This window comes from Podarcis cretensis, assembly GCF_951804945.1.
Source record: "Podarcis cretensis genome assembly, chromosome: 9".
In the NCBI taxonomy this organism is placed as follows: domain Eukaryota; kingdom Metazoa; phylum Chordata; class Lepidosauria; order Squamata; family Lacertidae; genus Podarcis; species Podarcis cretensis.
In genome coordinates, this window is record NC_137178.1 from 29324590 (window position 1) to 29346622 (window position 22033).

At 41.6% G+C, this 22033-nt stretch overlaps 1 protein-coding gene across 9 annotated transcripts in view; it reads right to left on the reverse strand.

The window, feature by feature from the left end:
* Window positions 1-1980: 1980 nt before the first annotated feature.
* The window catches only part of PDE5A (phosphodiesterase 5A), a 94916-nt gene continuing 74863 nt past the window's right edge, over window positions 1981-22033 (reverse strand). For all 9 annotated transcript variants that reach the window (XM_079990379.1, XM_079990375.1, XM_079990373.1 and 6 more), the window contains exons 12-21: window positions 21175-21321; window positions 19871-19996; window positions 19384-19478; window positions 16371-16458; window positions 14899-14999; window positions 14644-14721; window positions 12519-12582; window positions 11356-11430; window positions 10389-10472; window positions 1981-9585 (exon numbers count right to left, since the gene is read on the reverse strand). In XM_079990379.1, the coding sequence (XP_079846505.1) occupies window positions 9448-9585; window positions 10389-10472; window positions 11356-11430; window positions 12519-12582; window positions 14644-14721; window positions 14899-14999; window positions 16371-16458; window positions 19384-19478; window positions 19871-19996; window positions 21175-21321 (996 nt within the window). In that variant the 3' untranslated portion in view covers window positions 1981-9447. The remainder of the gene's footprint in view (window positions 9586-10388; window positions 10473-11355; window positions 11431-12518; window positions 12583-14643; window positions 14722-14898; window positions 15000-16370; window positions 16459-19383; window positions 19479-19870; window positions 19997-21174; window positions 21322-22033) is intronic.

Consider the following 22033-nt stretch of genomic DNA (forward strand, 5'->3'; position numbering starts at 1 on the left):
TATTCATTGCAGTGGGGACAAAGAAAGGAAAAGAGTACAAAAACAAAGGGAAGAAAAGGAAGTGCATTGGGGAAACCTGGGATTGGTTGAGAGCAGTTTTATTCATTTCTTCTGCAGTGTTAAGATTAGATTCATTTTCAGGGTTGTCAGAGGTGAATGCTCATGGAAGTGCCTCTCTGTAAGTTTGGCAATAGGAAGGTTATCTTGGCTTTAACCAATATCATCTTTGTTTTACTGCCACGTTCATGAATTCTGTACTTTCTTATATCTGAATTTATCATCTGCAAGTGGGACCTGCAACAAAGTGTTACATATTTGGGAGGTGGTAACGAGAAAGGGCACTGGAAGCAAATGGAAACCCTAGGAAAAAGGTTTTGATGGAAGTTCCAGTCAGACAAACACATTTGACGGTGGAAATCAGGGCTAGTGATGGGAGAGGCCTGAGGAAGAATCTCATGAGTCAGACAGAGAGATTCCCCATCCTTAGATCAGGGATATTTAGGCCTATCATCCCTATTTTTCATAGGTCAGTGACATAACCAGTTTCAGCCAATCAGCTCTGTGCATAGCTGCTGCAAACATGCAAAAATCCTTTCTTTCCCTGAGCTTGATTTGAATTGTGGGATGGGGGGACCAGAGCTCTGAGCAAAGTGCAGGATAAAAGGTAAAGATAAAGGGACCCCTGACCATTAGGTCCAGTCGCGGACGACTCTGGGGTTGCGGCGCTCATCTCGCTTTACTGGCCGAGGGAGCCAGCGTACAGCTTCCGGGTCATGTGGCCAGCAGGACTAAGCCGCTTTTGGCGAACCAGAGCAGTGCATGGAAACACAGTTTACCTTCCCGCCGGAGCAGTACCTATTACAGTGGTGCCTCGCAAGACGAAATTAATCCGTTCCATGAGGCTCTTCGTATAGCGGTTTTTTCGTCTTGCGAAGCAAGCCCATTGACAGTTTAGCGGATTAGCGCTATTAGCAGTTTAGCGGCTTTTAGCGATCAGCTGTTAAGCGGCTTATCAGCGGATCAGCTGATAAGCGGCTTAGCGGCTTAGGAAAAGGAGGGAAAAGGGGGGGAAAACCCGCAGGAGCTCGCAAGACATTTTCGTCTTGCGAAGCAAGCCCATAGGGAAATTCGTTTTGCGAAGCGCCTCCAAAACCGAAAACCCTTTCGTCTAGCGGGTTTTCCGTCTTGCGATGCGTTCATCTTGCGGGGCACCACTGTATCTACTTGCACTTTGACATGCTTTCGAACTGATAGGTTGGCAGCAGCAGGGACCGAGCTCACCCCGTTGCGGGGATTCGAACCGCCAACCTTCTGATCGGCAAGCCCTAGGCTCTGTGGTTTAACCCACAGCGCCACCCTCTACTTATTGATGCTGCTGCAACTCAACAAATTTTAAAGTGGAGCATTTTTCTCTGTCTCGTTAAGTCACTTAATTTTGTTTTATATATGTGTTCGATTTTTGTTTTGTTTTGGTGGGCATGGAATTTGAATTTGCTTGTCTAGATTTCTACTCATAAACTTGTAATGTAAGAGGTAATTGCAAACCTTGCAGATGTAATCTGTAAACAAGCTTTGTACTTGTAGGTGCAGCTTTAGTGCCCCCTCGTGGTCACCAACTTTTAAGAAACACCCTGCAAGCATTTTTCACTTAACAAGAGGCTATTGTGAAACAAAGTACTGTACCAAAATTACCCACTATTCAGCAATAATCAGTGTAACCTTCAATATAGTCAAGTACCTGCCATTTAAAACTTGGTAATCCAGTTTCCAAAAAAGTGAAGATACTCTCTCCTTGCCAGGAACTTGAAATACCCTCTGTATTAGTTGTCTGAACTTCTACTTATCTAGGATTTTACACACCCAAAGATAAACCAGACTATAAGTAGGACACATTCTAGGTCGACTGTATGCCATTAGATGAAAGATGGCCAATAAATGGAAGTTGCTTTTTGAGTGTTTACAATGACCCAAGTGAAACAGTTCTCTTCTTGCATTTATTGTAGAAAGCATGGAAAATGGTACAATAAAAAGCAAAAAGTTACTGGAGTAGCAGTTGGAGAGTAAGTTACTTAAATGTGTATTTTCTCTCCCAGACTGTATAGTACATTTTGTGGGGGTGGAGAAGGGATAAGTCTCTTAACTGGTTTAAATAAAGAGTGTTTGTGACTCTAAGATAACAGAACCAAGGACCCAGGACCCCTCCAGAGTTAAATATGACTTTAAAAGAAAACACCAAATACATAATCCATGACTTGGCCTAGTACAAAAATACTGTGCTCAGAAACTATATATATTTGTTCAAATGTTTCAAAAAGGCAGAAAATTATCAACACACCGAGTGACAACGTGTTAGGAATTTCTACAGAGTTAAACTATAAAAGTAATATATTTCAAAACTATGTACAGTGTTTTCACTACATTCTTAAGAAACACTTACATGGTCTGTGTCCTGTGTATCTACAGAGAAGTTAAATTCTAACTTCGTTTACAATTCCACTGGAGTCACTGGGCAGAGTGACTATATCAAAACAGTTGGGTGAATTTTACTGCAGTCAAGGATTTGGTCCAGAGTTTGTAATGGGAATCGTAAGACCTTATGTACAAGCAAGAAATCCGACAAACCTTATACCATCAAATAAAATAGCTTATTGTATTCAGTTAATTGGATCCAGCTATTCAGCTGAATTGCTTTCTAACAGTTATTTTTAAGCCATGGTACTCATACAAGTCATCTGCAACAGACCTCTTTTAAGGAAAGTTTTCACATCAACTTTCTGATGACCATATTCTGTATCAAACAGTGTGCATCAAGTCTAGTATCAAAATAATGCTGATGACGTCTTTCAATGTTTAAAGCCTCAACACGCAGCTCTAACCTAAAGCATACACTTTGGAAATGGCAGCAAAGTCATGACTTTAATTTTAAGGCCCTTTCTACAAATGCATGGTCATCATTAGATGACTGCAAGATCAAATAATTACTTGCATGTTGCGATGGGTGAACCTGTCAGTTTTGGTTTCCCTCACTTTTCCAATCTTAAATTCAGTTCACTTGATTTTTGCAGCAGTTTGCTATTTTATGATTCTTTTTTTAATTCTATACCTGAAGATTTAGACATTTTTTCATGCAAATTTCTCCTAATATATACATTTTGTACATATTTTTCCAAGCAGTTTTCTCCAATATAATGCATTATTGCAGATTATTCTCGGCAACATATGCATTTTTAAGCACAGCTTTCCTTAAAAACACAATTTTAATGCTTTTTTTTTTTTGGTTTAGAGAAGTTTCAGAAAATTTGGAGAAGTGTGAATGTAGTTTGGGAAGTACAAATTACATGAATTAAAATGCAAACTATATGAATTTCTCCCCATCCTCATTCGCATCTGTAAAAGAACCATCACAAATCAAACGCCACATATTCAATATATTTTTTTTACAAAAAATCACTGCAAATTTAAGTTGTACGTTATTAAGTGTTTTCGACTCCTGAGAAATCAAAAAGGTTTATGTGCATGATGGCTTTCCCTTGAGTGCCCATCATTTTGAGGAGTACTACTCTTTGGCAGTAAACACCCATAAGCAAATGGTTACGTTCACAATGAAACACTATTGCCTGTCTGGAACATACCCAGAACATTGGGTATTGTCTTTGGGATCATCCCTACCCACAGTTTCATATACATATCTACACCTCACAAATCTAGATGTGCAATCAGTTCCTCCCTGTCAACAAAAACTTACAGAATGCAAATTTTGCCTTTGAGTTCAGTTCTTAAAAAATCAACACATTTCTTAGGTATGAACATATTACATTTCCAAGTGATTTCTGCTTTCTTTGCAAATCATTTAAAAAATAAGCTTACAGTACACAGAGCAACGAGATTCTATAGAATTTTGAGACCAATATCTAATTAAATTATTTTAGTCTTTCTTCACCATTTGTCCTTGGGGACAAATTATCCCTGAATCAATGGCAGCTTTTCAGAACCAGAAATAGATTTAAGATCCATTTATAACAACATATACATGTGCTCTAATGCTATGCACAGGAGCAAATACTATGGACATGCTTCAATGGGCCTCTAAAGTCAATATCTCCATTCTGCATCATCTGTGGCTACATATAAACTGTTTTCCATAACTGTGAGGAACACTCACAGAATAACTTAGTTGGGAATTGTTACCCTGCAAAGCCTGAACAATGTTTTTGAGCACAGGATCAGGGAGATCAAAGCCCTCTTACCACTCTTCAGAACAATATTTAAACAGTGGTGTAGTACCTAATCCATGTTAGTGATCATTAGGATTACTGAGATTGTTAACTAGATGAAAAGCAATGCTTATATCAGCACTGTGGGAATTTACTTCCATGAAGAGCTGTTATAGAAAATATCCACTTACTGTTCTTTAACTACTCTGATTATATAAACTAAGTGCCAACATGTGTCCAGGATTACTCAGTTAAGAATACAACCCAATACACACTTACTTAAATGGCCTTGGCCCTGTATATCTGAAGAAATGTCTCCACCCCCATTGTGTAGCCTGGACACAGAGGTCCAGCTCCGAGGGCCTTCTAGTTGTTCCCTCACTGCCAGAAGTGAGGTTACAGGGAACCAGGCAGAGGGCCTTCTCGGTAGTGGCACCCACCCTGTGAAATGCCCTCCTATCAGATGTCAAGGAGATAAATAACTATACAATTTTTAGGAGACATCTGAAGGCAGCCCTGTATAGGGTAGTTTTTAATGTCTGAAGCTTTATTATGTTTTTTATCAGCTAGAAGTCACCCAGAGCGGCTGGGGCCACCCAGACAGATGGGCAGGGTACAAATAATAAAAGTATTGTTATTATCCGAGGATAAGTCCTATTGAATTCACTGAGGCTAACTTCTGAGGATAGGATTGCAGTACAAATTATTTTCATAACAATTTAGTACAGTCATAACTCGGGCTGAAGTTGCTTCAGGTTGAGCGCTTTCGGGTTGCGCTCTGTGGCGACCTGGAAGTAACGGAACGTGTTACTTCCGGGTTTTGCCGCTCGCGCATGCACAGATAGTGAAAATGACATCACGCGCATGTGCGGAAGCGGTGAATCGCAACCCGTGCATGCACAGTCGCGGGTTGTGTTCGCTTCAGGATGCGAATGGGGCTCCGGAACGGATCCCATACGCATCCTGAGGTACCACTGTACTGTTGTACCTTGGTTTTCAAGCGCCTTGGGAGTCGAACGTTTTGTCTCCCAGACAATCGAAAACCAGAAGTGATAGTTCCGGTTTTTGAATGTTCTTTGGAACCTGAACATCTGACAAGACTTCTGTGGCTTCCGATTGGCTGCAGAAGCTTCCTGCAGCCAATCGGAAGCTGTGCCTTGGTTTCCGAAAGTTTTGGAAGTCAAACGGACTTCCAGAACAGATTCCGTTCGACTTCCAAGGTACCACTGTACAGGGAATTCTCCATGCAAATCTATCAGAGAGAGAGAGAGAGACCCATTTTAGAGGACTGTATTTGACATGGTAGTTCAGAAGGGACATGTGTAACATATGGAACAAAGAGTAACTAAGCTTGAATATAAAAGCATTGACTACTATGTCAAATAAAGCCATCAGGCAATATTAAAATGTTCCACTCTGGGGAAATGTGCACTGCTATTCAGCCGTCCTCTCTCTGCCCTGATCTGCCAGCAGCATGGGGCGACCTACTTAACTTCAAAGTGCTCCTGGGCACTGAGGGCTGATGAGATTATATTGATCATCAACAGTACAAACAGGCAGTTATTAAAAAGGTCAAGCATGTGGTTTCTTATTATTTTTATCGTCTGTGAATGTGTGAGTGTGCATATCATTTTTTCAGTGGTTATTGAGACAAAGCAGAAAGGAAGTCTTTTGCTGAACCAACTAAATGCTGCAACACACTCGCCGACTTCAGCCAACTTGCTAATTTGCAGAAAGGCACGTCTTGACCACCCACACTTAAACTAACATTTCAGGTTTATTTGTTTTTATTGCACATGGCTGCATACACACAGCCCAACTGAAATTATTAATTCTACCCTGCACAAAAGTGAATTCGGTTCAGATCCCTGCCAGCAATAAACCTACAATTTGCTGCTAGATATTCAGTCATCCAGCTCTATCAAGCTTTCCCCCTCTCTATGTGATTCTCAGTAAGAAAAGCTTCAGGTGAACTACTAAAAGTCCACACGCATGGAAATTAGACCTTTATATTGATGGATGCTGTTTGCATCATTAGGGATATTGTATTGGTGAGCCTATCGTGATATTATATTGTTTGCGTGGTTGCATTCACATGACTGTTGGTTTATATACCAAATTACTACAAATTATTTTAGAGTATTGCTTTTTTAAAAACACAATACTCCACATAGGTTTCTTTCCGCCAGCTTACCAACGCATATACAATTCTATGATGCTACAGCCATTGGTAAGATCTCTGCCATATAGGTTGCTCCTGTTTTTCTTATCATCTTCACACTGAGTTGCCAAGTGTGTTTTGCTTGACCTGATTTATCTGGCACTTTCAACAGAAGTGATGGAAGGAAACAGAAATTTCCATCCCATCCTGGGCTCATTACAATCAGCGTTGTTTCCATTCCACTTCATTCTGCCTTCCACTAAAACCTAAGTTATTCATCTTGCTATCTGCCAGGGCCAAAACCTACATGATTAATTATGTAATTAATTTCAACACACTGCAATGGTATATAAATGTCAAAAACAACACAGAAAATAATATAATTATTAATGTGACATTTGCAGACTAAGAAAACAGAGACAGGGAATACCACTTATTTGCTTGTGTGATTTCTGCTCCTGGCCTTCGGATGACCAGGCAAAGCGAATTTTTCAATATGTCTAATCAACAATGCAGCCCACTTTGGAACAATGTATTGTGCTTGCGTCTGTCCTGTACTTATTGTGCTCTGGAAAAGCAGATTGATCTCCATGATGATGTGTGGATGATCTAGTCTTGAGGAAAGGAGGCTGAATGTGGTCTTCATCTCCTTATACGCACAAGCTATACACAGTGGTCAAAAGATTGCAATTGATTGATCCTCTGGGGATAATGTTGAACAAGGATGTTGAGTCTGCTTTGCTGGTACTTCAGATCCTAAGGTTACTGCCTTAAATGGCAACTGTTTTGGTGGAGTAGTTGAACCTGCCTTACGTACAATCCAAATGTACAGAAACAGCATGAGACAAAGCAGAAAATTCAGCCCTTCCTGGAGTGTTCGAGGCTGAATGTTTGAAAGCACTCCCATAAAAAAAAACAACCCCTGCACATGGAAAATCTAGCATGTCAAGGAGAACATTTTAGGCCTACTCTCCCTCCTGATGTGCCAGTTGTCTATGCACAGGGAGTTGGGTTTTTTATATATGGTCGGCCACATAATATATCTCATGGAAAAGTGGCACAATTACAGAAGGACTGGAACACATGATTCTTCTGAACATGCAGCAGGCCTTTAGTTCTTGGATAAGGAAAATATATGAAGTCGGCCAGATAATACTTTTAATGAACAAACATTACAGCTTCAGTATGTGGCACATTTTTGTACCTGTGTGAGCATATACAGATGCTCCATGTCCCAAAATTACCATGAATACCACACAACTGAAGAGTATCTCCCAGTTCATAAAAAAAGAAGTGGCAAAAATCTAACAATGGAGAACCTGTTTCCATTGTCAGATTTCTTGACCTCTTTTGACTGCATTTGAAAGCCCCAATTGTGAGGCCAACAGTCCCTTTCATGGGACAGATGGAAGTGGTTTTGGGCCTGCATTTTCAGATTGCAGTCAAACATCACACAGGTTAGTGACTCTGCCAGCTATTCCTAAAATAGAGGTAAAAGCAGCTCCTATTCATTTGGGATGTTGAGGAATGTTCTGGATCCTTTGGCAGAAAGCCTTGTTCCTACTTTGAGAGCTATGATGGCAGTTGTACCCTCCCTGACAAACCCCAATCCCAAAAGTGCAACTTTTCAGATAACTGCGCAAAAATCAATGCAATGTATTTGACAGGTGTGCTTGCTTGCTGCTAGTTTGTCCTAAAAAAGTATTACACATGTGAAAATCATCTTTACAAACATCTGGGTACGGCTAAAGTTGTATCCACAAATAAACACTACCAGACAAAAATCTCATTTTTGACATGGTAACATTATTGGTTGCAGGCAGTGAGATGGTATTTTAAGATTTGTTTTGTCTACGTCGAACTAATACTCGTTGACTTCTTTAAAGTTATCGTTGTAAGCTCCCTGAAGTATTCTCAGCTGTTTCCATTTCTGCTTTCTGCTTCAGTACTCTGCGGTTATGCTTGTTCCAAGTCAAATGGTCTTATGAAAAACCAAAAGCATTCTTCTTTCCAAAATTCACTCATAAAAACCTCTTTGCAATTATGAGCAGTTGTTTTTAAGTAGCCTTGGCTATTTCTCAGCTCTGATCTCTTTAATTTGATTCAGTTTTACAATATCCAGAGCAATTCTTAAGTTCTGGGCCGAGCCTAGTTTTCTTCACTCACTCACATCGCTGCCAGCTTCAGGTCACTCCCCATTCCATGATTTCAGTAGGCAGGATAGCATTGAAGCTTGTTTGCAGTGGGATGATCCCATCTCATTGAAAGTAGCCCCAATGTCTACACAGTCTCTCTTCCATCTGTCTCCATTCCCCATTTCTCTTGACTTTGATGTCTTCTTCAGACAACTGCACTTTTGAGCTACAATGCTTTAAGAAATGTCAGGCAGTTCCATCTATAGATCTTTACCAGCAGCCTGGGACTGCTGGGTAATTAACAGCTCAAGTTCATTTAAGGTGAAGCACTCTCACAACAGGAAAAGGCACAGACGCAATATATTCTCTCAAGATACTGTGCTTCAAGCCCTGACTTTCTTTGGAATAAAGAGATATTGGATTCAGCAGCTCCCATAGTGAACACTGACCACTAAGCTCCTCCATGTTTCTCAGGCTCCCAAAGGCAACACTGCGCTCTCATTATTTACACTTACAGAAACAGACAACACAAAAGGATGAAAAAGGTGCTAAATGTGGTAATCGTTTTAAAGTACTGGCCATTGACTGAAACTAAACAACTATGTACAACTGAGAACAGCAGTCCTAGAAACTCTCCTCTTCTGTACCGTCTTACAAAGCTGAGCAGAGCAAACTGGACCTGCTAAGTGCAGACCTCGTTCTCCCTCAAATAAACGGAATATTGGAAATATACAACTATGATACATCATACACAAAAACGTTTATGTTACGCTTCCGAATGCTGTGCAAAAATATATGTCTCCTTGTTCTTTTAAAATACAGCAGTGGCAAATTATACACCTATTTCGTACAGTGTCTAGCAAAACATTTAAGTATCTCCAAATCACTATATATAAATAGCTTCTTTGTAAACCAGCATTCCTAACGAAGTGCTATCTCAGTTCCGTTTGGGCTGATTGCTTTCTCCATTGATCAGGTTGGTTTCTTGCTGTTCGGCTAATGCCTGCCATTTCTGCCTGTTCTTTCTGCAGCCCTCCAGCAAAGGATAGCAGGCTTCTGAGATGTGTGTCATCGCCTGCAAATGGAAAAGCAAATCAGACCCATCAAAACCTAAGAAAGGGGAAGGGGACTTCTCTTCCTTAGAGTTTAGCAGTTTCACAGAATATATTGGGAACTGAGCACACACAAAACATCCAAGAAGCAGCTTCCCAGCATACTCCTGGCTGAGAGGTGCAGTCCACAAATGGCAGTGGATCTGGAGGAAGGCAGATTCCCCCTCTCTGCATGCCACAAGGCTGCCTCAAACTGCCTGCAGGAAGCTAGCCAGGCTTATCCCATGGCCTGCATTAGTGCCACATCATTCCTACACAGGAACTGCACCTTTCAAGGCTATATCCACAGATTTGGGAACCTGTGCCACTCCTGGGTTGCTGGACTCCAGCTCCCATCAGCCAGCACAGCCAATGGTCATGCATGATGGGAGATGTACTCCCAATATCACCTGGAGGACCAAAGATTCATCATCCCTGAAATAAAAGAACACGAGGTTCTTTGGTCAAATTCCAGATACCCACCCACTTCAGGCAAAATCATACGAACAGACCCATTAGCAGTAAATAGAGAGAAATCCCTTTACAATATTTCAGAGATCTTGCTTGATTATTTTATTGTGTATGGGTCCTTGCTCAGCAGTCTTTCCTTTGTAGGAAAGCCAAAGAAGTCCCATTAAAGGATGTGAAACTTGATTGTGCAACCCCACTTCCCACAGCCAGATCTGCATAGAATGATTTTGAAGAGAAAGCACAGATTTGAAGACAACATTGGCAGATGACACAGATGCAAACACTCTCATTCTACAGGCCGCTCCATATATGGTACCTCATAGAGCTGCAAGCAGATGGCATCAATGAATCCAACTTGCATGCTGGGGATTTTGTTTTTCTTTTCACGGTTCATTAAATCCTGAAAAATCAAACAAAGTTCACTTTGAAGCAAGACCACTTGCCAAAATGTGGCTCAATTCAGCGATGTTTTGTAATTTGTACACTGCATATATATATATATATATATATATGAATGATATAAAAATTCAACATACATACATACATACATACATACATACATCACAGGGCATGCTAATAAGCCATCATTATAGTCAGTACTGGCCTCAAAGAGGTTGTCCTGGGTTCAAATCCCATCTCAGTCCAAGTTTCCCTAAGTAGCCTTAGGAAAGTTACTTTCTCTCAGCTTCAGTTCTTCTATCTGTAAAATGGGAATTGCAACAATCTGCCTCCTAAGTTTCTTGTGAGGATACAACAGTTCAGAATAACACTGAAAGTGGGACCTCTGAGCTTGAAATGACCACTTCCAGGTCACATGAACAGACCTCTAGACAGAGAGAAAGCTGATGCAACTGTAAGTATGTAGATGGAAATGGCTGCAAAATACTTTGCTTCTCCATTAATGCTACTTCCCATACTATTAGCAGAAAATGCTTACTTCTTTGTGAAACTAACTACTGCGAAACATTAACTACTCAGCTATAATTGGTAGATAATACAGGGGTTATATCCCAGAAAGTCATCCTGTTAGTCCAAGGACTTTCCCCCCATGTTGACTACCCATGTGTGTTCCCCAAAAGTTTTACTGAGAGTTCCCCCAATTCGCATGTTGGTGGGTGGGTTGCACAGGCTGAAGTCTTGTACTAATGAGATTAGTTCACTGGATACAGGCCTAAGTGAATATGATTTTCAGATGATAGAGGAGGTGTAAATTTTGATACAAATGAATTTTCGGTAAAAAAACAACAACAACCATGTTGTTTAAAGATGGTTCTTCTACTTACTGTTGGTTCTATATTGAGTTCTTTTCTCTCCTTATCACCTTGGTCAAAGAATTCTGTAGCTACAAGTTCAGCTATCTGCAAGTTAAAAGACAAAGATCTCAGAGTGTGTTTCAACAAAATTTTATAATACTAATATATAAGCAGATGCAATAAATATGCAATTATTCTGTCAGAAATGGCCAAGAAAGACAGCAACAGTGTCCAGAAATAAAAAATACATTTATATCCAAACAAGTTGAAGTAACAATTTATACAATAACTACGGGTGCAATCAAAACCCTCACCACTTGCCAACCGTGGAAGGGAAGGCAAGAATAATTTAACCTGATCTCTATACCAGCTCCACACTAGAAGAGTGATTGGCAGCTCAGCCCATTTCACCACCTGAAACGAAACGGGAATGTGCTGCCTCCTGTCTACCCCACCACTTCAACCACTGTCGGAACACTCAGATAGGGGGCATTCTGGCTGAGGAGGCAGCAGTGGGATGGGCGGAGGGTCACTTCTTGAACTTCCATCACCTGAGGCAACTGATTCACCCTGCCTAATGGGTGAGTCAACTCTGATGCCGTCACACACTGGCAGTAAGCTTAGCTTGGGATCAAGCCCCCTTTCCAATGTCCCTCGCTGGCAGGGGTATTGCCAGCGGGGTACTGTCAGAGGGCCTCCAACACATAAGGGGGGGGGGTTGGCACTCTGTTGGTGGCAGCTGGCAAGGGGCAGTTCAGTTCGGCGTGAGGGGGTTCAGATTGTTCTGCTACTCATAAACAAACAAATAAAATCAATGAAATATTTAGAACTTCTTGCTTAACATTCTCATCTGGTTTATGCAGAATTCAATACCCATCCCCCAAAGGATGCCAGTTTTCCAAGGATTCTTTTGCAATCTCTTTTGCAATGCCTGTTTGTACGGTATCACTCCTTTGCCAGGTTTCCCATAGTAATCCTTCTTTTGAAGCTTTCAGTCGCTGGCAATCAATATTTGTGCAAGAAACAAGAGGCTGCTGATCTTCCTTGGTATAACAAATTTCATCTTTGTTTTGTTTTAAGTTGATACATGAGGCAATAAGTTAAAACGGGAGGAAGTTTAGTGGGAACAAATGCTCAAGGAAACTGTGGGCTGCCTTTTTGTAGATTTGGACAGGCCTTTGGCAGTTACTTACCCGTTGCTGAACAGGCCACGGCTTTGTTATTGCTGACAAATCACATGCAGTCATCAGCATTGCCCTGTAGAAACCATGAAGCCAAGATTTTATGCATTATAAAAAGCATTGCATCTTGGCAGCAGAATAAAAATGGGTATGGTATGCAAAATCATGTAAAATAAATGCTAAAACAAAGCCCAATCTGTTTTTCATAAATGGCAAAGGAACCATAACATTGTTGCAAGTAATTAAAATCAGCTAGTAACAAATAGGACTTTGAATTACTATTATTATTAAAAATGTAATACGGAGTATTCCTGTTCCGTGTTCCAGCCAGCCAGCCAGCCTTTTATCAGATACTCCATTCCATTCCTCCTGTTATTCTAAAGCAGCAATGCTGCAGCAAGCAAAGGCTCCAGCAGCTCAGTCAGCTGCGTGTGGCTGCAAAGCCAGACAGGATGTATGTGACTGTTGCCATGGAAACAAAGGGACAGTCCATTCTGTACTGAGCACCGGATGTTAGCTCAGTGTGTGTGTCATATGACCTGTACAGGATGTACATGGGTGGAGTTTGGAGTTTCTCTCTGTTTGTTGAAGAGAGCAGACATGTTTTCTCTGTACTGAAGTGAAAGACAGGAATAAAACATGTAGACTCATTTCTGTCTGTGTCTGATTCCCCTCCCTGGGGATATGCTGGAGAGCAGGGAGGAGGAGAGCAGTTGGTGTGTTTTTCTCACAGCCTGAGGAAAATCGCTGGAACGGACCTCGTGTGTTTTTCCTGCCGGGAGTCGCCGGAGGGAGGTCAAAAGAATTCAGCCGGTGCCTGAAGAGATAGGCACATACCTCTGACCGGCACGGAATTCTGACACCTCCTCCTTGCCAACAGACACTTAGCATTCTGTGGCCACTGAACTTGCCCAGTCACCATTGCCCTATGCTGGTTTGGTGGGGGGTTTGATTTTTCTACTTCTGCAAACCTTGAGGTTCCCACAAACATGCTGATGTCTCCCTCTTGGGATTTTAAAGATTTTTTTTACATACCATTCATAATTCAACACCTGAGGTAACTATTAATATATATGATTAGATACTCCCTCCCCCCGATGTAATTCTAGACTAGGATTGCCAACCCAAAATCCAATCTTTGTTTTGGCTTTATCACTAGAACAGGATATTCCAATCACTTTCCAGTTCCTAAATAACTCCAGTGCTGCTGACGATGGGCTGTTTTAAATCCCTGTCTCACTGAGAATGCAAAGGCCTTAAGGAGTTTTATGGAGTACAGTGGTACCTCGGGTTAAGAACTTAATTCGTTCTGGAGGTCCGTTCTTAACCTGAAACTGTTCTTAACCTGAGGTACCACTTTAGCTAATGGGGCCTCCCGCTGCTGCCGTGCCACTGCCGTGCGATTTCTGTTCTCATCCTGAAGCAAAGTTATTAACCTGAGGTACTATTTCTGGCTTAGCGGAGTCTGTAACCTGAAGCATCTGTAACCCAAGGTACCACTGTATCAATGTTTTGAAGCTAAATCTATGCATTTCACACAACCTCGGCATGTGGCCAGGTGCAGACTAGACAAATTTTTATTCAGCTTGGCCATAAATGGCTCTGCTCTTCAATTCACTTGCGTATTAACAAGCAGCAAAACAAGTTGAAAAGTTTACAGAACTCACTGTACAGTGATCAGGTGAGCTGAGCAAGTGGCAAAGATGTCACATAATTTGGTCACATGCAGAATTGTTTCCTCCTTTTACATGCAGTCCTATCAAGGCAGGGTTACATGGCACTGGTGATGACTCCATTATTACAGGGAGAGCTACTACAACTTTAGCCTGACCTTTCTAATGCAGAATAAATAACCTTAGGAGTACTGACTTTAACAGTTCAGTGCTTCAGGACAATGCCTGTATTGCAAAGGAACAATATGGTATTCTGTCAAGGCTGTTTTACCCTGTTTGGAAATTGCGTGGAAAATTTACATAACCATTAGAAACCAGTTGCTCACCACCATTCATCAAGAAAGTTCTTTCTGTTCTCTTGTAGCCCAACCCAAGCATTCAATGAAACTAAAGTTCTGCGATAGCTGGCCTAGGCTAACACAACAAAATCACACAGAAGCTGGATACTATATTTGCTCACTTACAAAAATAGCTCCTTTTGATAAGGGTCTTCCAGGTTAAACTGTTTCTTTCTCAGAAGGTCAAAAAACTCTCCTCTTCTCCTGAAAGCATTATAAGATAATTATTGTTTATAAACGACCTTGAAAGAAAGACATTCTACGCTTTTGCATTAAAAAGGATAATCTAAAGGAAAGAAAGAGAGAAAGAAAATGTTCCACAGGTGAACTGTGACTTTTCCAAGAACAGCAGCTGTTTGCAATAACGCTAGAGCAACTTACTTAATGTACAGGGCAAGATCTGTGGCCAGAATAGCTTGTTTGATCATTTTCACGGTAGCCTTGTATTCCTCAACAGAAAGGCCGCTGAGAATCTGGTTGCCCTTCACACACACAAAAAGAAACAACAACAAACCAATGCTTGTGATTACACACAGAACATTTCACTAATTTGTCAGTCTCCACAATTTTGTTGTCCAGATTTTAAGAACTGGCAAACTTCCCCACCCCCACCCCCAAGTTGCTCCACTCTGAAACACATAGAGGTGCATTAAAAAGTCTTGCACCAATGAGAACTGGGCCCTATTCTCTTTTGTTCTGTCGATTTGACACACTGCTATATTTTCTTGTGAGCAAGGTAGCACATGGAAAGGTTACCCCCCCCTCCAAAACTCCACCTCACCAGGGTTTTAATTAATTGATTGATTTTCTAATATTTATATCCCACTTTTCTTCCCATCATGGAACCCAAAGTAGCATGCATGTGGCTTCCAGAAGATGTCCCATACAGGCAGCTGACCAGAGCCAGACCTCCTCAGCTGCAGTGTCTGAAGGCCTCATGTGCCTTCAAAGCTACCCTGGGAAAGTGACATGGAAGGAGATTCCCATTAGACTCTAAGAAGGAAACATGGTTCTTCATTGAGAAATCTATTTATTTTCTTGGCTTTGCAAAAAAACCTTGTTTCTTATCTACAAGAAACAACACATACCTAAAATGAAAAAGAACAGGCAATATGACCCTTTGGCAGCCTGCAAAGTGTTGCTAGATACTAGCTGACATTCAGTGGCCTATTGGGCAGGGTAGTAGCAGAAGGAGTAGTAGGAGTAGGAGTAGTAGTAATATGATGATGATGAAGATGATGAAATAAATGAACAATGTGTAATGCAGACCATGGGATGAGGCAGTTAGCAGTGCTCTTTTGTTTCAGATTTAGGATATACAGTACACACCTAAGAAAATATACATAAAACACCTTGAAGAGCAGGATTTACACTGCCAGTTAAAAGATGTGATGCACAGGCTAAGTTTAAACTTCAAGAGTTTTTTTTGGTTTTGCAATACTTTTTGAAGACCATTAGAGGAAGTAACATCCCGTGGGTATGTACCACTGGAAGAAGCAATATCTGATGGGCATCCCTCTTGGAATTACTCTGTGCACCTTCCAACAGAACTTGATGCTATAACTGCAGTGCTCGCTCCGCAGAAATATTAACTGGATTAATGAGCATGAAATACCCCTTTTGCTTTGATGCCAAGGCAATAGGTACTGAAACTGACATGAGCAATGGCGCTTATATAAGCTTATCGAGAAAAGCCTGGTGGCTCTTAGAAGGGCTGCCTTTTCGTTCTTGTCCCAAAAAGGAATAAAAAATACTTAAGAATGCATAATGCTGGGAACCCATCCAAAACTAAAAATAAAAGTGAATTGGGCAAGGTTTCCCTCCAGCACACACATGACAAGAAAATCATTTACCGGGGTATTCAGGATCATCAGGCACTGATCAAAATGGTGATGCTCCATGATTGAGTGGCAATACAGCTGGGCAAGGGGGTGTTCACTTCTGAAAAGGGAGAACAGAGGGGCACACATCATATTTAACTGGCACATGCAACAGTGACTGGGCAAAGATAGTATTTTTTATGAAGGTGGAATAGGGTTTTGGAAAGGTCTATGGGAGAGATATATTTATTCCCCACCCCATGACTGGTCTGCAGTGGTCCAACAGGTTTGCAGGTTTTTGAAAGAATACAAAAGCCTACTCACTCATGAGGTCCACAAATTTTGTCTGTCCTCAGAAATTTGAGACTGCCAGGACCCTGTCCCTCTGCTGGGAGCCTTGTGTCCAACAGGCAATAAGCAGAATTCACTGCCACAAAATGTGGTGGTGGCAGCCACTGAAATGTTATTCCCAAAGAGGACATACCTACCAAAAATGGATTAGCTATGATAATACATGGAGGTTCCCTTGTTAACTAAGAGGCTGTTCCCTTACATGCTATGGCCGACATATGTGTCAACCACACCCTTATTGGGAGCCTCTTAGGGGCATCTGCCTGTCCCTTCCTGTAAAAAGAATGTTGGGTTTGATGGACCTGATGAAATTAGCACAATTCTTCTTATGTTTCCTATATATACTTTCTGGGGGAAGAGGGTAAGGGAAGCTTTATGGCTGCAATCCAGCAGGGGCATCTGGGGAGAAGCAGGTAAGGCAGTCTTCACTGATTCTCCCTTCCCAGCAGCTTTGTTCATGTGTGCATGCTTAGAATGAGCACGCTTAGAACCTCCCTTCAGACCATCTTATTCAATGCAGCAAGGCCTGAACACAGGAAGCCACCTATCAGACCATTGGTCCATCTAGCTCAGCCTTGGCATACCTGTGGTTTCAGGTTTCAGGTAGTGGTCTTTCCTATCCCTTCCTGGAGACGCTGGGGATTGAACCTGGAACCCTGTCCATGCAGATCAGGTACTCTGCCACTGAGTCACAGCCATCTCCCTCGAGTGGAGCAGCTATGTGCAGGTATACTGAGAGGGGGTACTGAATTGTGCTCTTGCTTCCCATTTCTTGACTACATGCATTCAAGTGAACGCGTGGACTGGGTTTCCACAGCCCTTAAAAATCTTCTCCAGATGATTGGGGTGGTGAGGAACTGTGTGGGAAGTGGCACTGGAGCCTGTAGGGTAAAGGTACCTGTAGGGTAAAGGGACCCCTGATCATTAGGTCCAGTCGTGGCCAACTCTGGGGTTGCGGCGCTCATCTCGCTTTATAGGCCAAGGAAGCCGGCGTACAGCTTCCGGGTCATGTGGCCAGCATGACTAAGCTGCTTCTGGCGAACCAGAGCAGCGCATGGAAACGCCGTTTACCTTCCCGCCGGAGTGGTACCTATTTATCTACTTGCACTTTGACGTGCTTTCGAACTGCTAGGTTGGCAGGAGCAGGGACCGAGCAATGGGAGCTCACCCCGTTGCGGGGATTCAAACCGCCGACCTTCTGATCGGCAAGTCCTACGCTCTGTGGTTTAACCCACAGCGCCACCCACATCCCCAAGGGTAAAGGTAGCATTAGCAAAAAATCATTCTCCCCACCCGCCAGCATGAATCTCCACTGCATTAGAGTCTGGACCTTTGGGAAGGTTTGTAGTTCAGTGGTAAAGCCTCTGCTTTGCATGCAGAGGGTTCCAGCTTCAGTCCCCCTGCATATCGAGGTAGGGCTGGAAAAGACACCCTATTTGAAACCCTGGACAGCTTCCGCCAATCATTGAGGACGATACTGAGTGAGATGGACCAATGATTGGGCTTCGTATAAGGCAGTTTCCCATGCTCCTATGTCTGCAAACAGATCTTGGGGGTGGGGGGAGGTACATTTCATATAACTTTTGCTTAACATGATTTACAGCTTTCTGGTTATTTTATTATAAGAAAAGCACAACCCACTTCCAAGAAAATAATCTGAAGTCAAGGGTCCCGAGTCTCCCTGCTTCCAACTACACACAAAGAACAACATTAATCCCCATTTTAATCTATCCTTCACTAGCCTGAGGGATTAAAAGAAAATATCCCTAGAACCATTTTTAGTCTGAAAAGGGAATGTTATGGAAACGTAATGCTCTCTTGTTTTGTGGTGTTCATGAACATCAGGCTTCATTGTCAGCAACGTTTTCCCAGGACGTTTTTTGGAATGGGGATGATGCATCTCCAGAGGTCTCCCCCCACCCCCAGGAAAGAATTCATTCTTAAACAAATAAAGTAAAAAATAGCCAACTGGTTCAAGCCACTGCAAATCTGTAGGTTGCTGGACATTTGTGAAAAAAGAATAGAAATGGGAAAGAGAGAACAGAACGAAGAGCTGAATCTCACCTACATTCTAGGAACTAATTTGAATGGAAGTTTTTGAAAGAATTCAATGTTTCTCTCTTCTGTCTGTTCCATCAGTGCAAGCATGTCTGCTTGCCAGACAGACCAGTCCCCCCTCTCCTATCCTGCACACTGTTTTGAGGATTCTCCTGACCTACCAGAGTGGATTTGACGGAAGTGTGTGGCAGGAAGAGTGAAGACACCACCATTGCCCTAGCAGGAGCCTTTGCAACTGGCTTCCACTAGCGGGCCAGGTTAGTTAAATATGGGACATTATTCCTACCACCATACAACATCTTTTGAGAGAAAGTTCCAAATGCAGCAGTCATGTATATAAACTGTGGGGAAACCACTGCGCTGCCTTTTTAACTACATTCCAGGTGGAAAAACACTGGAACCTAGAAGTAGTGACCAATTTTTCATTCTTCCTCCTCCCTCCTCCTTGCTTTTCTTTTGGTGTCATGTCTTTATGACTGTAAGATTGAATGTGAGGGCAAGGACTGTACTATCAATGTCATTTGTAAGCTGCTCTGGGAAACTTTTTTTTTTTGCTAAAGAACATGATAAAAAATGCTTCAAATAAACAACCCCTTAAAAACCCAGTCTCCTCTCTTTTAAATCCCCCTTTACTCACCTCTGTATGTAAGAGTTGTTCACACCTCTGTGGTCCAGGTCATGGCTCAGTGCTGCGATCAGCAGAGAAAGCACCTCAACGTCTGTAAGCTTGCTCTAAATGCAACATGAAATGTAGGAGAATATATTTCTACGTTTGCTAAAAAAACCTGGATTTTGCAATGAATTATACGTGTATCCTGATTTCCCACACCTTCTGGAAACTCTCCAATAATAATAACATAACAACACAATACAATTACACACACACACACACCATTTCCTTTACATGAGAAGAGCCCTGCTGGAAGCAAAACCTGAATGTGGATTATTTGAATGCATATGGGGCCCAAGGCTGACACACTAATTTTGGTAGAAAGGAATAGGATTTATGAGCATAATATATACTTATTGCTCTCTCTCTCTCTCTCTCTCTCTCTCTCTCTCTCTCTCTCTATATATATATATATATATATATGTATATTCCATGCAAATAAATCCAAGCATACCTGGATTTTCCCTGACTTCAAAGCAGCAAACATGCACTGGGCAGTGTTGAAAGCATGCCTCCAATTATGATACGCAACATTTTTCCGGTAATTTTTCCTCACGCTCAAAATCCATCTGCAAAGGACCTTAAAAAAACCAAACACACAGACAAAAAATTCAGTTAAAGGTACAGTATATTCCACTGTTTTCACTGACAAGAGCACAAAATTTCATTTATCAGCACTCCAGCACATTTCCCATCTGGCTTCCTTACAGGGGGGGGGAGGGAATTATACAATTTTTGTTGTCTTGGGAATATATTTCGTCACTTGAACTCCGGGGCTCTCTGAAGGGAGTTGCAAAGTAAAATCAAAAGTCTTTTATAACATACGTTGTTACCCAAAGATGAAAATGATGGTGAGGAAAGGCAAGACTGGGCCAGCCAGGTGCTGAAAGTCTCTGATTCCTTACATGGTTCTAATTACCATGAGAACCGTTCTTAAGCAGCAGCGGTGCAGCAGGCAGCAATCTATTTTCAACCCTTGTGGAAGACATTTTACATGGTTGATAACTTGAAGATTGTATTGAAGACTCTATTGCAGCTTGCTGAAGGCCTCTCAAGATAAATGGTTGGGTTCCATCTGTTTTTAAATTTGTTTTAGGAGTTTTACTGTGCTTAGAGGCTTTCAATAGTTTTTATATATGTTTTCATTTTATTTTTAATTGTATTCATCATCACAGATGTGTTTGCTGCCCTGGGCTCCTTTGGGAGGAAGGGCAAGCTATTACAGAACCAAACAAATAATAAACACTTTGTTCAAGACTGCATGCAGTTAAAATTCCTAGAGTTTTGGAACAAGTTGTAAAACCATGTTTCACAGGTATAACCTGTACTGCTCAGTCTCTGCATTTATGTGTGTAATCTTCGGAAAGATAAACATATTTTGCATTTGGTCATAGTGTCACCACCCATCAACAGAAAGGAATCCGTCAACAGAAAGGAATAGGAATTCATCAATAGAAAGGAATCTGTAGCACACAGCAGTTGTATGCAGCTATTCTGGTGAACTTAAGGTATGATTAAGAGCAAATATTCCTACTCAACTGCTGTCACCAAATGTGGGGATGTAAGACCAAACTACCGAAAATTGGACCAATGCCGTCTTAGTCATGATGATATTTGGTTTTCCAACAGATGCTTTAAAACTTATTATTCAATTTATATATCCAACCTTTTGCGTGCATGTTTACGTTGAAGAATGTTATGATGTAGAAAATGTGTGATCCATAAATGGCCATGCTCCATGCACCACAAGGTTCTCACCTCGTGTTTCATTTGGAAATTCTGCACAAGGTTAAGATCAGTAAACATCCGAATTGTACACAGGGAGGTTTCCATATCTGACAGCTCAAAGTCACTGAAGTAGAAGTCGGTGAGCTTGAGAGATTGCGCAGATGGCACAACAGCAGCCTGAAATGAAACAGAAGGGAAAAATGGAGAGAACAATAAAGTAACATGGAATTTAAGCTTCTTTCAATACGATAGTAGTAGTAGTAGTAGTAATAATAATAAATAAAGCACAATATGAGGCTGTAATCCTCCGAGTGCAATAAAATGCAGGGTTGTTGTCCATTGCAGAGGACACTGATGACATCCCCAATACCAGTTTGCAAAATGTTGCACCATGTTCCAATTATCTGTAGTTCTATTCCCTACACTAATAAGCCATTTCCCTCTGGCGCAACCTTAGTAAGAGAAGAGCCACATGCTCAGAAGCAAAAGTCTCTAGTTAAAGCAGGAATGGGAAATTTGTGACCTTCCATCTGCCGCAGCCTGCATGGCCAAAGCAACCACTGGGTGAAAGATCACATAAAACATGAAAATTAAGAGGTAAGGAACATTGGACAGATAGAATAAAAAGTTGCTGGAACACAGTTTTAGTATATAGCAGGTGCAGGATGATTCCAGAATACACTTTGGTATTCTGAGAATTAAAAAGCAAGCAGGCTGCCTCTGAGCACATGCTGTGCCCAGAAATTTGTTTTTAAGACAAAAACAGCTCACAGTTTCTGAGCTTTTAGAGTTGTTTTTCACAGGGGCCGTGGCTAGGTACAATCCCACTGAATGAGCAGCCTTCCACTTACACAACTAGATATGAGCAAGGCCTGAAAAAGCCTTTGAC